Source organism: Micromys minutus (assembly GCF_963924665.1).
Source record: "Micromys minutus genome assembly, chromosome: 13".
NCBI lineage: Eukaryota > Metazoa > Chordata > Mammalia > Rodentia > Muridae > Micromys > Micromys minutus.
In genome coordinates this window covers 9,216,312-9,230,710 of record NC_137982.1, presented here as the reverse complement: position 1 = coordinate 9,230,710, position 14,399 = coordinate 9,216,312, and the positions used below count along the sequence as shown (strand labels likewise).

The following is a 14,399-nucleotide window of genomic DNA, read 5'->3' as shown; positions in this document are numbered from 1 at the left end:
CTCTCGAGTCTCCAGTTTTGCCCCTCTCCATTGTGCACATATCTTCTACTTTTCTTTCTTGGTCATCTCGGGCTTGCTCCTAGACCAGGCCATATGTTGCCAGACTGGTAGGTATTTTTGTCCCCTACCCCAAACATGGCCCAGGCTGGGGTGAGCTCATCTCAGGCTTATTTCCACCAGCCTCATGTCTTTTTAAAAAAATGTTTATAAACACAGTCTCAAAAGAAGAAATGACAGGAAGGTGTAGTTACTTATCTATAATGTTTGTTTGTTTGTTTATTATAAGTACACTGTCACTGTCCTCAGACACACCAGAAGAGGGCATCAGATCTCATTACAGATGGTTATGAGCCACCATGTGGTTTGCTGGGATTTGAACTCAGGACCTCTGGAAGAGCAGTCAGTGCTCTTAACCACTAAGCCAACTCTCCAGCTCCTAGAATGTTTTTTGACTTTAAATTTTAAAATTTAAAATTTAAAAATTTTCTTACTAAAAAAATAGATTTTTTTTTGTTTTAATTGAGAAGATAATGAACAGCCAAACCCAATAGACTGGCTAAACAAAAGCCATGACTTCAATTTCCCGCACAGGGTATGAAATGTGCTGTTAGCCATCTCTCTAATTATTTTTGTGGTAGTACTATCTTGTAGTTTCAGCCACTGCTGCATAGGGGATACCTATTCTGTGTGCTAGACTCAGGCTCAAACCATACAGCTTTCATCCCCAACCGACAGAACTGAGACATTATCCCTCTTTTTGTAGCAGAAACAGCGTGGCCCTGTGTTTGCCTTGCCTATCAACAGGTCCTAGATATGGAGCTCCCATTTCCTCACCTCGTTCCTCCTTTCACATCCTTCCGCCTTCCAGGGGTGTGTTACAGCCTTTCTCCTCACCTGCCATTAGCTCTGTACCCAGGTCTCCAGTGTTTTAGCAAACAGCTTCCAACACAGCTGCACTGTTGGCAGACTGAGCTATGCCCCATCTAGCTCCTCTGCTTCTGCCTTTCTTCCCTCCGTGCCAGGCCAATTACGTCAGGTACCCAATGCTCCTGGTGCCCACTCCTGTGCTAAAATGGCTTTCTTCTATAAGGACAGCTGGCCATGGTACTCCCACTGACACCAGCCCCACAGTCTGAGGAATCCCGAGGCCTGGCACTCCATTATGAGTCTGCCAGACTCTGGCTCTGTGCTGCCAGCCTTCCTCTCAGCCCACCTCAGTCCAGTGATGAACAGCCAGATAGTGACAGCTGCAATGAATTCGTTTGTAAAAGCAAATGAATCATTAAACACCTAATGATTTAAAATTCAAGCCAGCTAAACAAATTCCACCGCGACTCTGACATCCTAGTCCCTTATTGTCACTGCCCGGAGGGCAGACATGGCTTCATACTATTGCACACCTTGGTGAATCTGACTTGGCACTGTTGGAGTACCAGTATTTATTTAAGCAGCTGGCCACCAGGTGGCACCAAATTGCCACGCAAAGCTCCAGCCTCCTCACTCAGAGGCTGTCTTCAACCCAGTGAGCCACCCTTCAAGTGTGCAACTACTTCTACCTGCTGTGTTGCTCCAAGTGGTTTCTGTACCTGTTACAAATAGACAGCATTGAGGTGTGCAAAATGGTAGAAAGTTCAAGTGCACCTGGAGGTTTCTTTGGGAGGCAGGGATGTTAGTCTAGCAGGTTTTCTGTATGTCTTCATCGTGTGTGTGTGTGTGTGTGTGTGTGTGTGTGTGTGTGTGTGTGTGTGTGCGTATGTCATTAGCAGTCTCCAGCACGTGTAGACAGCATTTTCTTACTGAGATGTGTGAGTTGGGAGCCAGGTCTCCCTGCCCCACTCGGGTGCCTCCCTTTTCTCGCTGTCCTGTACCGCTTGCTGACAAGCCATGTATTTACTGAATGCCTTATTTGCTGTTTACTGAGGACTTTCTGGCTTCTTCCTTGATGCTGTGCCCCTGGACTCCAGGATAGTGCCCAGTACAAACAGGACTTTGTGCAAATGTTCTTTGGCTGGATGAGTGTGCCGCTGTGAGCAGGCCCTGAGCTGTGGGCATCTTTCCCTGTTTTTGTGTCCTGATGCTCTGGATCATCTGATCGGCTGCTTAGAACTTGCCACAGACATGCAGTGTAATTGGGCACAGAAGCACACATGTGGGTTGGAGTCAGTGTCCTCCTGGTGCAGGCCTGGGGGCCTGTTCTGATCGTCCCTGCCATGCTGAGTGCAGCCAAAGCCCCATGCTGTGCTTTCAGCTCTGGATCTTCATGTTTCCAGGCCTGAAGGTGCCATGTCTGCCTGGAGTCCAGCCAGGGCTCCCAGGGAACCTTCCACATCAAAGATGCTAATTCATCACCTGCCATGTGAGCCTGCAGACTTCTTCCTGGCTTTATCGGCTGTCTCTGGACTTTCCATGCCCCCTTTCTATCCTAAAGTTAAGCTTGTTAACATTTAAATCTGCCAGTTGGGCCATGGGTGGCTCAGTGGCAGAAGATCTGCCTAGTATGCAGCAGGACTCAGATTCTATTCCCAACACTACAGGAAAGTAGACACATGCACACGTGCGCACACGTGTGCACACACACACACACACACACACACACACACACACACACACGCCATGCTGGCCACTGGTTTCTTTAGCTTCCTGCCATTTTTGTGACCCTTAGGGAGGGCTTTTTCCAAGACTGAAAACACATGAATCTGTGTTTTCTCAAATGTTTTAATTCTTTTTTGGTTTGTTTAAATATTTCCCTTGCCAACCATTTATTTTTTGTTTGTTTGCTTTTTTGTTTTTGTTTTTTTTGTTTTGTTTTTGTTGTTGTTGTTGGTATTTGAGACAGGATCTGACTATGTGGCTGTGATTTTTCTAGAACTCACTCTGGACCAGGCTGGCCTCAAACTCAGAGACCCACCTCTGCTCTCAGATCTTGGATAGAGGTGTGCGCCACTGTGCCTGGTAAATGTTTTTCTTACAGATATTAGATAAAGTTTTTAGTGAGTTCTTGCCCTCCCCAAGTGAATAGTAAGTTGTCTCATCAGCGTTTTAAAGTGACACTCTTTCTTCTGCTATCTGAGCTGCTTTTGATTATGTAGTAATCCATACTGACACCCCAGCCTGCTCTGCGGGGAACCGACTTCCTCTGCCTATCTCCTCAGACTTCAGGACCTTTTCTTGCTGTGAATTCCTGACAGGACAATGTGCTTCCAAGTATACTTTTTTTCACCATGAGACTTTTAAAGTTACTTTTCATTATTATTTCAGATAAAAATTTTGAATCAATTTGTTGAGTTACAAAAGGAACCCTCTTCAGAGTTTGAGCCAAGTTGCATTTATTTTATTTTAGATTAATTGGGAGAATTGATGAATTTATGGTATTGTCTCCAAGGGAGTGAAAGGTCTTTAAATCTTCTTAAAAGGAAGATTTAAATGTATTTTTATCTTATGTGTACGGGTGGTTTTTTTTTTTGCATCAGTGTGTGTGAGTGCATGTACTGTTTATGGAGGCCAACAGAGAGCGTCAGCGCCTTCAAAACTGGAGTTATAGATAGTTGAGGCCAACCATATGGGCTCTGGTGGTGGTGGTGGGGGTCCACTGAAAGAGCAGTGAGTACTCTTAACCATAGGGCCACCCCCAGCCCCTAGAACTCTTTAATAAAAACCTTACACTTGTTTATTTTGTGTGTGTTTAAGTGTGTATATGTGTGCAGGTCAGAAGACAGCTTACAGAGGACTTCTACCATGAGGTTCTCAGGGACCAAGCTGAGGTTGTGAGGCTTTGGTGACATGAGCCTTTGCCCCTGAGCCATCTTAGGCCCTTAACATCTTTTAATGAGAGTTTATAGGTTTTTTTTTTTTGGTCAGGTGACTTCTGTATATTTCTTTAAACTCCCTTCCCAGGTCTGTTCTGGTTTGTGCTGTTGTGTTTATTGCTGGATGCTGCTAGTGGAAAGGAAAAGACTTTGATACCAGATGCCTGGCACCCATAGTTCCTTCACCTCAAGCTAGTCCTGCTTGTCCATTCAGTCTTCCTCCCCCAGATTTCAGAGCTGAAACCTTTCATTCATGTTTTAAGTTTGTTTGTTTCTTTAGGCAAGGTTTGGAGAGAAGAAAGCAAATATGGGGGTGTACTTCATGTAGTGGGGCACAAAATCAATTTATGGAGTGTTGTGAAAAATGTCACCTGTCCTCACACACCTGTGGACATTGACACACCTCTCACCCCAGCAGGGCCCTGTAGAGTGTGGGATGGGGCAGCAAGAGCTTAGAGAGCTGGTCGAGCCCCCGTCTTAGCCTCTATTCACAGGTGACAGACCCTGTGTGCCTCTGTGTATGCCAGCTGCCCACTTGCCTTGTCCTCTCTGCACAGTTCCCCTTCTCTTGGGGTCGGGGTGCCCAGCTACTTGTTAGGAAGTTGGGGCCCAAGGACAGTGCTTATGGTGTTTGTCAAGAAACATACGTTTCCAGATCCACCACTGTACCCCTGCCCTTGTGGTTTCCAGAAGAGGAGCTTGGTCTCAGGAGGAGGAGCTGATGAGAACAAGAGCGTCAGTGTGAGCCAGGCCAGCACCAGGCATCCCAGTTCAGAGCTCTCTAGTTAAAGGGCCCTCACCTAGGCTTTGTGTGTGGGAGAATGCACCCCTTTACCTTACATGTTGTTTCTGAATCTCCGTTGGCAAGGGTCACTGTGTGGAGGCAGGGATACAGTGGGGACCAGGGGGTTTTGGGTGGCACGGGTTTTGGAAGGAGACTTGGCTACAGAGGTGCACTGAAGCATCTCTGCACTTGTCGGGGAGAGACTGTGACCCCTCTTCTTCAGGTAACATTGCTTGCTTAGTCCCAAGGCAGATGTTCTTTGAATCATTAATATCAAGCATATGATTAAGGGCCCTATAGAGTTGGAGAGGGGCCTAGAACTCCTGCTGTAGATGCCACATCCTTAACAGCACAGAAGGGAACCTTCTTTTCAGGTTTCTAGGGTGGAGGCACCTCACAAGGACGTTCCCAGGGCTTTTGTGGGTGTCTGACTTCACTCTTCTCCTCACTCGCATTTCCCAGAGTTCTCTCTAGTGCCTGCTTAGCCACAGCAGGTCTGACTCACTGTGGCCCTGCTTCCAGAGGGCCCATGCTTGTGACTCCTAAAATAGAGAGCAGAGCAGGCTCAGGCTCCTCCCCATTGGTCTTCCACACAGCTTCTGGCACGATCCAGTAAAGAATGGTGCTTCCAGTGCGTGACAGCACATCCCAGTTTACCCTGGATGCTACTCTCCCACCCTGTTTGGGATCCATTTTCATACTTGCTTGTAACATTTGGAAGAGATCATACTCTTATAATCGGGCAGGCTTGGTTACATGCATTTTCTTTTCTTAGGAAAAGTGATTATTCTGCCTTCCCCATGGGGTCTGCTCATTGGCCTGCTCATCTCAGGCCATCCTGTGGTTTCCTGAGCTGAAAGTGTTCAGGAGCACTTTGCCTGGAAGGAGCCCAGGGCTGCATCTGGGCTTTTCCTTCTCTGGGAACCCCCCCCCCCCCAAGACCAGACTCTTGTAATGAACAGAGAAAGACATGGGGTTGTTCTGTGGTTCTGATAACAGCTGCCACGATCTTAAGGAATTACATCATGAGAACTGCTTTTACTCTTGCATTGTTTGGGTTTCCAGGAGGGTTGGCAGCAAGAGCATGTTTGCCTGTGTATGCAGGAGAGGGGTTGGGGGAGGGTTGAGAGGTAGAGAGGTGGGGGTGGGGTGGGAAGAATGAGGTTTTGTGTGTACAGGCTGCTATGCCCAAACTAAGTATCCATTCCCAATGGATTCAGAGAGTACAGGCATGAAAAGATGTGTCTACACACAGTAGTTTAATTCATCTCTCTCAGGCACTGTATTTATATCTGCAAAATGGTGTCTTAGTATTGCTATTGTTGTGTAGAGACATCATGACCATGGCAACTCTTAGAAGGAAAACATTTATTTGGGGCTGGCTTACAGTCCAGAGGTTTGGTCCATTATCATCGCAGTGGGAAGCATGGCAGCATCCAGACAGACATGGTGCTGGAGGAGCTGAGAGTTCTACATTCTGATCCACAGGCAGTGGGAAGAGAGAGACACTGGGTCTGGCTTGACCATCTGAAAACTCAAAGTCCACCCCTAGGGATACACTTCCTCCAACAAGGGCATGTCTCCTAATAGTGCCACTCCCTATGAGCTTATGGGGACCATTTTCATTCAGACCACCACAAATGGGTTTTACAGAATGCACACAAATCCTGTCTCCAGAGGGTGGGACAAAGCCTCTGTGGAACAGATTGTGACAGAGGCACCAAGGCCAGGCTGTATTTGAGGTCCAGGGCTGGAATACTCTACAGAATAGGGGTTGGTGAACACTTCACTTCTGATCAGATGTGGGAGAGCAGAGGCAGGCACTGATGCTGTGGCCACACAGGCTCCTGCCCTGCTCACTGGGCTTCCCAGCACCTGTGAGAGCCAGAGGGCACAGCTGAGGAGATGGGAAGGGGCCTCTGTTGTGTGCTGTAGGTACCCATGCTCAAGGCCCCACCTCCCATCTCCTGACCTGGAAGACCCCTTCTCAGCACTGTGGCTCTTAGTGGGCCCATGTTGGCCCTTATAATGCCCTAGTTACACACTTCATGCTTAGAGAACTAGACCTGCCCTATTCCTTCAGAATCCAGCATGCTGAGCTGGGTACAAGGCTCAGAGATTAGTAGGACACTCTTCTGTTCTTCTCCTGGACATGAGTTCGGTTCCTGGCCCTACAACTGCCTGTAACTCTAGCTCTACACACACATACACATACACACACACACACACACACACACACACACACACACACACACACTACAACTGCCTGTAACTCTAGCTCTACACACACACACACACACACACACACACTCACACACACACATACACACACAAGGACACACATAGGCACACACACAGGGACACACACTAAATAGAAATAAAATATAAATGGAATTTGCTATTACTTGTTCACAACCTTGAATTTTAGGATTCCCAGTACCTCCAGGGAGAACCTGTAACCCCCAGCCCCCCCAACTGTTCCTGTACTGCTCCATGCACTCCTCCCTCCCTGTAGCCAATGTCCTTCTGCTGTGCCCTAGCCAATCAGTTCACTGCTTCCTGCCAGGTCCCAGCCTTTGACATAGGAGCTGTACTCAGCAGCCTCAGGACCTGACCTAGATGAGAGTTGTGTTCTGTCTGATTGTTCCTGCCATTTTCTGCACAAAGATGCATCTCCTGTTTGAGAGTTACTGTCCATCAGCAAGGCTATTTTTGTCATGTCGGGACATGCGGGAATCAGGCCAGAAACAAGTGTTTTGCCTTTCTTTCTAGCTTCCACCTTCCATGGAAAATAAGATGGGCTTCACGTGGGAAGGACATCCTCTCCAGGTAGACTGGAGCCAGGGGAAGTGGGAAAGATAGGTCCAGACTCCTAGATGGGATAATTCTGTGCTTGGTTCCCTGGAGCCCACTATGGGTAACCTCCTTCCTAGCAATGGAAGCCCATGTTCTCACAAAGCACAGATCCTGAGTTTTAAAATTTTAGTTAATCAGTTAATTAATTAACTAATTAATTAAGTGTTTAATGTTAATTGCTTACTGGGTGTAATGGTGCATGCCTTTAATTCCAGTACTTGGGAGATAAGGCAGGTGAATCTCTGAGTTCAAGGCCAGCTTGGTCTACACAGAGAAACCCTGTCTTGAAAAACAAAACAAACAAAAACATAAAGCTAATTGCATAGGAAAAGAGAATTGGAATGTGTATATAGAAGCGTGTAAGGGAAGGACACTGACAGCAATATCACAGTAAGTAATAGCAGCTGTTCTGCCTGCAGAAGTGTTCACATGCCCTTCCTGTGCTGTGGTGGAATGCAGTATCAAGATGTGTATAAGGCCTTGGCAGACTGTCCTGGGAGGGTTTCTCTTTGGTTCTGGGTCCCATCTCTTCCGTTGTAACTAACACTCCCTTCTCAGTTTGTCATGGTGTTCACTCCGTCACTTCGAAGGGAATGGCAGGCAGGCCAGGTGAGGTCCCATCATGAGGCTCAGGGAATCTCATACATTGCATTGTACCTTAACAGTCCCAGGTCCCGCATTTTTGGGTTGTACTTGTCATCTTCCAGATTTAGAACACTCATCACCTCAGAAGCACTCTGTGTGCAGTCTCTTGCCATGGGCACTTTCCCCTTATAAACTTGCCATTTCTGGGAATTTCCTAAAATGGAATCACACTGTACATTCCTTTGAATCTGACTTATTTTCACTAGTGTAGTGTTTTTGAGGTTTGATCATACTGTGGCTTGTGGTAGCATCTCATTTCTTTTCATAGCTGAGTAGTAGCATGCTGTGTGGCTAGATCACACTGCCTTGGCATTCACTGAGTGATAGACATCTGACTTGGTTCCAGGCTTGCTGTGAATACTGCTGTGACAGGATCCTTTGTGTATCTGCCGGTGTGTTCACCCTTTGTAGTAGACCTGGGAATCAGATCACTGGGTTGTTTTAACCAATCAAGAAGCTACCAAATTTGTGTTCTGAAGAGCTTGTACTAGTTGTCTTCTTACCAGCAATGCCCAAAGACTTCACCCTTCCCTACCTGACCCCCCACCCCCAAAATAAAAAACACTAGGTATAGTCTAGTTTGGTTTGGGTTTTGTTGTCCTAATTTTGGTCACTCTGTTTGGTCTTAAGTTCTGCCTTTGTGGTTTGGTTTATGTTTCCCTGGGGGATTTCCCCTTATTAGTTTGCTTGTGTGTATGTGTACACATCTGTGTGTGCATGCACGAATGCACATGCACATGTATGTGGAGCCCGTGGAAACCCATGGAATTGGATCCCTGAAGCTATTACAGGTAGTTGTGAGCCATCTGAATGGGTGCTTGAAAATAGACTTGGGTTCTTTAGAAGAGCAGTGCATGCTCCTAACCTCTGAGTATCTCTGTAGCCCCTCCAGGGTGGACTTTTCTCATTTGCCACAGATTCACCATGCCCTGAGTCAGGTTTATCACTTTCCCACCAGACCTCTTCCACCTCTCTGTTCTTTCCCTGATGATAACTACATTTTCCCTCAGTAAAGGCTGGGTCTAGTCTGGCTGCTCTCATGTGTGCTGCATTATTTTCTGTGGGCTCCATTCTTGCTGTCTCCCAGCCATCTTCTCCCTTGCCACCCCAGCTCAAGGCACCTACCCTTTGTTAAACACTGTCAGCTTTCATCTTGTTCCTAGATCTCCCCACTCGTCTGCTGAGAAGGTGATTTTCAGTGTTCTGGGAGGCGATAGATAGATACTCTGTGCACATCAGCAGTCCAGGCAGAATAACCGGACCAGATCTTGGGTCATGCTGTTGCTGGATAGAATAAGCAAATGCACCAGAGCATGACCTCTGTGAGCCTCAGTTTTCCTCCATAGGAAATGGGCAGGATTAAAAGGCCTCCTTTGGGATAGTGGAAGGGAGATGAGTTGGAGGAATTCAGCACATGCTACTTGGTGAATAATTTGTGGGATTAGTTGTGATAGCACAGTGTGGTGTCTGGTTTCTTCACCAACCCTCATCTCATTTGGAATTATAAATTCTGGGGCTTGTGAGGGCCAAGCACATCCTGAGTTGAATGTCCAGCGATTTGTAAGAGGCAGGGTGGTCGGGCATAGATGTATGTGAATGTTACCAGAAGAGCTAAGGAAGCAGAATCCATACAGCTGTTGGATGCTAGTATTTGTCTAAAAAATGCTGCCTTCTGCATGAGCTCAGTAATTGCACAGACACCATTTTCCATGGAGGGAAACAGGCACAGGCTCTAGGGCCTGAGCTTGAAGGCTCCCAGTTCAGTTCTGTTGGAAGATGTGGTCCTGTGGTCTCAGGGCAGGTTTTTATGGATACCTTTGTCTTACAGGACTTCTCAGGCAGGTTATGTCACCAGCAGAGGTGGTGCCGAAGTTCCCTGCGGCCTGGAGACTATGTACAAGAGGAATGGTCTGATGGCTAGCGTGTTGGTCACCTCTGCCACTCCACAGGTATGTGGGCTATGGGAGGGTAGCAGGAGGGAGAGGTCATGACATGGGGCCTTCTTAGGGCCCGCTACTCCAGACGAGAGGTCTAGAAGCCAGTTAGCCCTGTGGATGGTGGTGTTTTCTGAAGTTGTTCTCTTCAAAGAAAAGCAAATACCTGTCCAGTCCAGCCATGGCAAGTGCTACGTTCTATTTTGGTGGCAAGAAGGGATCAGATGCTTCTCAGGAAAAGCACTGTCAATTATGAATAAGATATGCATTCCAGGATGAGGTCAGACAGCAGCTAGTCCAGCTGGCCTGTACTTATTTACCTTACTTCTTAGGAAATGGTCACAAGACTGGTAGTCTGAGTGGCCTGGACAGACGCTCTGTGAGGGGTTTGGGATTTGCTTTCCAAGCTTAATAATGACATAGTCACCCAAGAGGAGGGATGTCATTGGAGGCTGGTGCCACTGTGTCTGGGGGTAGTTCTGGCTCCTCAGCATGTTGGTGAAGCAGGATTGAATCTGAGCTTCCCACAGGCAGTTCTGAAATGACCTCAGATTAACTAACCAGAGAGTCAGGGGAATCATTTTCTTATCAGTGTTTCAAACATTCCCCCCACCCCGATTTATCTCTAGTCTTAAAATTAAAAACTTACGGATGCCTTTAAAGACTTAAATTTTTTTATTTTAAATTTTATGTGTATGTTCACATGACAGCAGTGCACATGGAGGCCAGAAGAGGGCATCAGATGCCTCTGGAGTTGTAGTTATAGGTGATTTTGAGCTTCCTGGTATGGGTACTGGGCACTGAACTCCAGGCTTTTTGTACTCCTGACCACTAGGCCATCTCTCCAGCCCAGTGGATGCTGTTCTCTAGGAGGCCAGAGTAGTTCCAGGGAGCACTGAGTCATCCTCCTCACCTCTGTCACTCACCTGCAGATAGGGTTGGAGCAGCTTTTGATTTAACAGGTACCCTTTACCTGAGGGCTTGGGGCGTTAAAGAAAAGCCCTAAGGCCTGACATTCCAGGAACAGACTATGGTAACTACAGGAGCCACATTTCTGTTTGTGTCTGTAACTTGAATTCCCTCTAGAGTGAAGCATCCTTTTTCTTTGGCCCGTGTGTGTGTGTGTGTGTGTGTGTGTGTGTGTATGTACATGTCCAGATGTGTATAGTCACACGCTACTCTGTGCATGTTCAACACTCTGCATTGGCCCACCAACCATGCATCAAAAATATTCAGAAAAAAAAGTCACTCCTGCACCAGTGTGTGCAGACGCTCTGGTCATTGTTCTCTAAATGGCAGCAGTGACTGTTTTTGTATTAGGTATTAGTCACCAAGAGAGGCCACAGCATATGTAGGACTATACATGTAGGCTTTCTGTATACATGTGGGCTCTATATACACATGTGGGCTCTATGTACACATGTGGGCTCTATGTACACATGTGGGCTCTATGTACAATATGCATATATATTCTATGCATGGAGTTTGAACACTTACAGATTTAGTGTTGTTTAGGACCTCCATGTATGTGACTGTAAGTTTTTAGAATGAATACATACCTGTAACATGAAGTGCTTACAACCCCACATGTCTGGATGGCATGTTCACTTCCATGCACACCCAGACCAGCATAGTTTGATATTGGTTTACATGCTTTCAGGCTCTCTCATTCCATAGTAACCCTGTCAGCTATGCACCTTTTGTCAGGTTTTGGATGAGGAAACCAAAGCACAGAGGGGAGAAGAAACTGTTTCCTTTGTCTGGGCAGGTGGGTGGTTCAACCCACTCTCAGACTTTAGAATTGGTTCCCTTAACATACTACCCTGTCTGCTTGGCTGGGCCATGTCTTGAAGCAGGTGAAGCTTGTGGATCTAGATCTTTACCAGTTCCGGCTGCACAGGGCCAATTTGTTTCTTCTCAGCTTTGTTCAGATTGTATTATTCTTAGGGTCAAAACCTTCCATTTAACAAGCTCTTAAAATGACACCTGTTGCACACTCTGAGCTAGCAGATCTGGGGATGGAGGTGGTGGCAGTGACGGTTTTGGCTTGTTTAGTAACCTTTGCTGCTGTTGTAGGATTTGGGATTTAATAATACATTTTGTACTTGATGAGACAAAGCAAAATGAAGTGAGTGCCTTAGGCCAGACGGTGGCGGCGGCAGCGGCGGCAGTGGCAGAGGTGAGGCCTGTATGCTTCCAGAGCACGGGCTCCGTCCTCTGAGACACCTCAGGCCCAGGCATCGAGGCAGGCTGCTTGCATTTCTTCTCAGCTCTATGACCTGACACTGTCAGAACTGTTAGCTTTCTTCTGTGACCCGCAAACACCCAAGCCTCCAGTAAGACTGTAACATTTCCCCGATCTTAAAAGAAAACAATTAATAAAAACAGATTCCTTTACCCTACTCTAAGTAGAAGGAGCAGAAACGACAAACTATTTTTCCATGATTTAAGATGAGTAAAACCATTTTGGATGGGCACAGGTTTGGGTGGTAAGCATGCTAGAGTACCCAGGAGGAACTTCATAAAATGCAGTCACATTAAAGAGAAGGTGTGTCCAACTTTTTGCAGCTTCTCAGGGGTGGGCTTCATGACCTCTGTCCAGATTGGGGAATTTCCCCTTGTTAGGACTCTGACCCTGACGAGAAGGACTCCACTCCTTATCAGTCGCTGAATGAAGCTCCACAGTTATTCCTCAGCTTACAGCCAGCCCTGTGTGTGAGGCAACCCTCTTAGCCAGAGTTACCACATGTCCTACAACATCCTGCCTGACTTTAGCTAGGAAGAAGATGAACTAAAAAATGGTTCCACAGTTAAGAGTGCTGGCTGACCTTGCAGGGGACCTGAGTATGCCTTCTAGTACCCTCTTCAGGCAGTTCATAACTGTCTGTAACTCAGCTCCAGGGGAGCTGGTGCCCTCAGGCCTCTCTGCATGGGCACCTGTGCATACATGGCCCACATACATATGCATAAATGAAACAAATCTTTAAAAATAAAAAAAGGAAATAAAAAGCTAGAATGCAGATCTCCCCCGGTCCCTGAGTCCGGAGGCCTTTCTGAGGGAGAATTAGACTAGGGTACTTCTCTCTCTCCTGGGTGCTGGGGACAGAACTGGACATTGAACACATAAGGTGAGTATTCTGCATTGAGCTTTACCCCAGCCCTGGACTCTGACTCTCTCCTGTCATTACACTGCTGGCCAGAAGCAGTACAGGGTAATGATCCAACCCATTTTGGGGGTTCAGAAGGAAAACTGGGTTCCCATTCTGGCTTTTGGATTCATGGGTAAGAAAGCTTGGAGACAGCATCAACTTAGCTTGCTTACCTGTATAATGGGCATCATGGCATGGACAGGTAGAAAGCCCGAGAGCTAAGATGGTGTGTGTACTGTTTGAGAGCCTAGCACAGAGCAAAGTGACAAGCAGCAGACATCTTTCATCGTGTGAGTGTGTCTCTCACAGTCTCCTCTCTGGGGTGGTTTGGGATGGCAGCAGCCTCAGGCCAAATCAGCCAGGTGGCATTTCTCTTTGCCTTCTCCATAGGGCAGCAGCAGCTCAGACTCGCTGGAGGGCCAGAGCTGCGACTATGCCAGCAAGAGCTACGATGCTGTCGTCTTCGATGTTCTGAAAGTGACTCCTGAGGAGTTTGCCGTAAGTGATATGGAACTGGTGGGGACAGTGATGCTGTCATAGGGTGCTAAAGGGAGTCACAGGTTGGGAATACCACATGTGTATACAGCAGGAGAGCACATGATGGATAAAGGATGCTTTTGGTTTACAGTTGGCCACTTTGGGAAGCACACAGAGCAAGAGGAGGAGAGGGCTCAGCCCAGTTTACAGAGCACACGGCACACAGGCACATTTGGTGAAGATTTGTTCACCTGCTGCTGACATGTTTCACAAAGCCAGCCATATTGCTCACTACACTTTCCAGCTGTGGACACAGTGTGTGCGATTCAGTTTCCCTCCTTTTCGTTTACTCCCACCTTCTGTATGTTTATGAACCATCTCCTGCAGCCTGTTTTTGATTGCTGGTCTGGCAAGGCATGATCCCTTAGTGGAGCAGAGCTGGCATCCCATGATGCTTCCATCCCTTGGGAAATACTGGCATTGGGTGACTTCAAGCCTGATTCTGAGCACTTGTTCGAAGAGCATACTTCTCTACAGAGCCATGGCTATTCTCTGACGTGCCCACTTCTTCCTGGTCTCCTGCTGTATGGAGGATTCATGCCCACTACAGGGCCATGTCAATGATCCACACTTTGCAGCTGTGCCATCCTGGGCTTCCATATTCATTTAGTCAGGCTCTGCAGGGCCTTCAGTATGTCGGAAAGTTCTGGAGTGATGGCTCAGTAGTTAAGAGGGTTAAAGGGTGTAT

The 14,399-nt window shown here is 47.2% G+C and overlaps 1 protein-coding gene across 1 annotated transcript in view; it reads left to right on the top strand.

The window, feature by feature from the left end:
• Window positions 1-14,399, top strand: part of RALGPS1 (Ral GEF with PH domain and SH3 binding motif 1) — a 228,257-nt gene that overhangs the window by 18,264 nt on the left and 195,594 nt on the right. Inside the window, exons 2-3 of the mRNA XM_080927222.1 lie at window positions 9,920-10,040; window positions 13,565-13,672. Of these exons, the coding sequence (XP_080783348.1) occupies window positions 9,984-10,040; window positions 13,565-13,672 (165 nt within the window). The 5' untranslated portion in view covers window positions 9,920-9,983. The remainder of the gene's footprint in view (window positions 1-9,919; window positions 10,041-13,564; window positions 13,673-14,399) is intronic.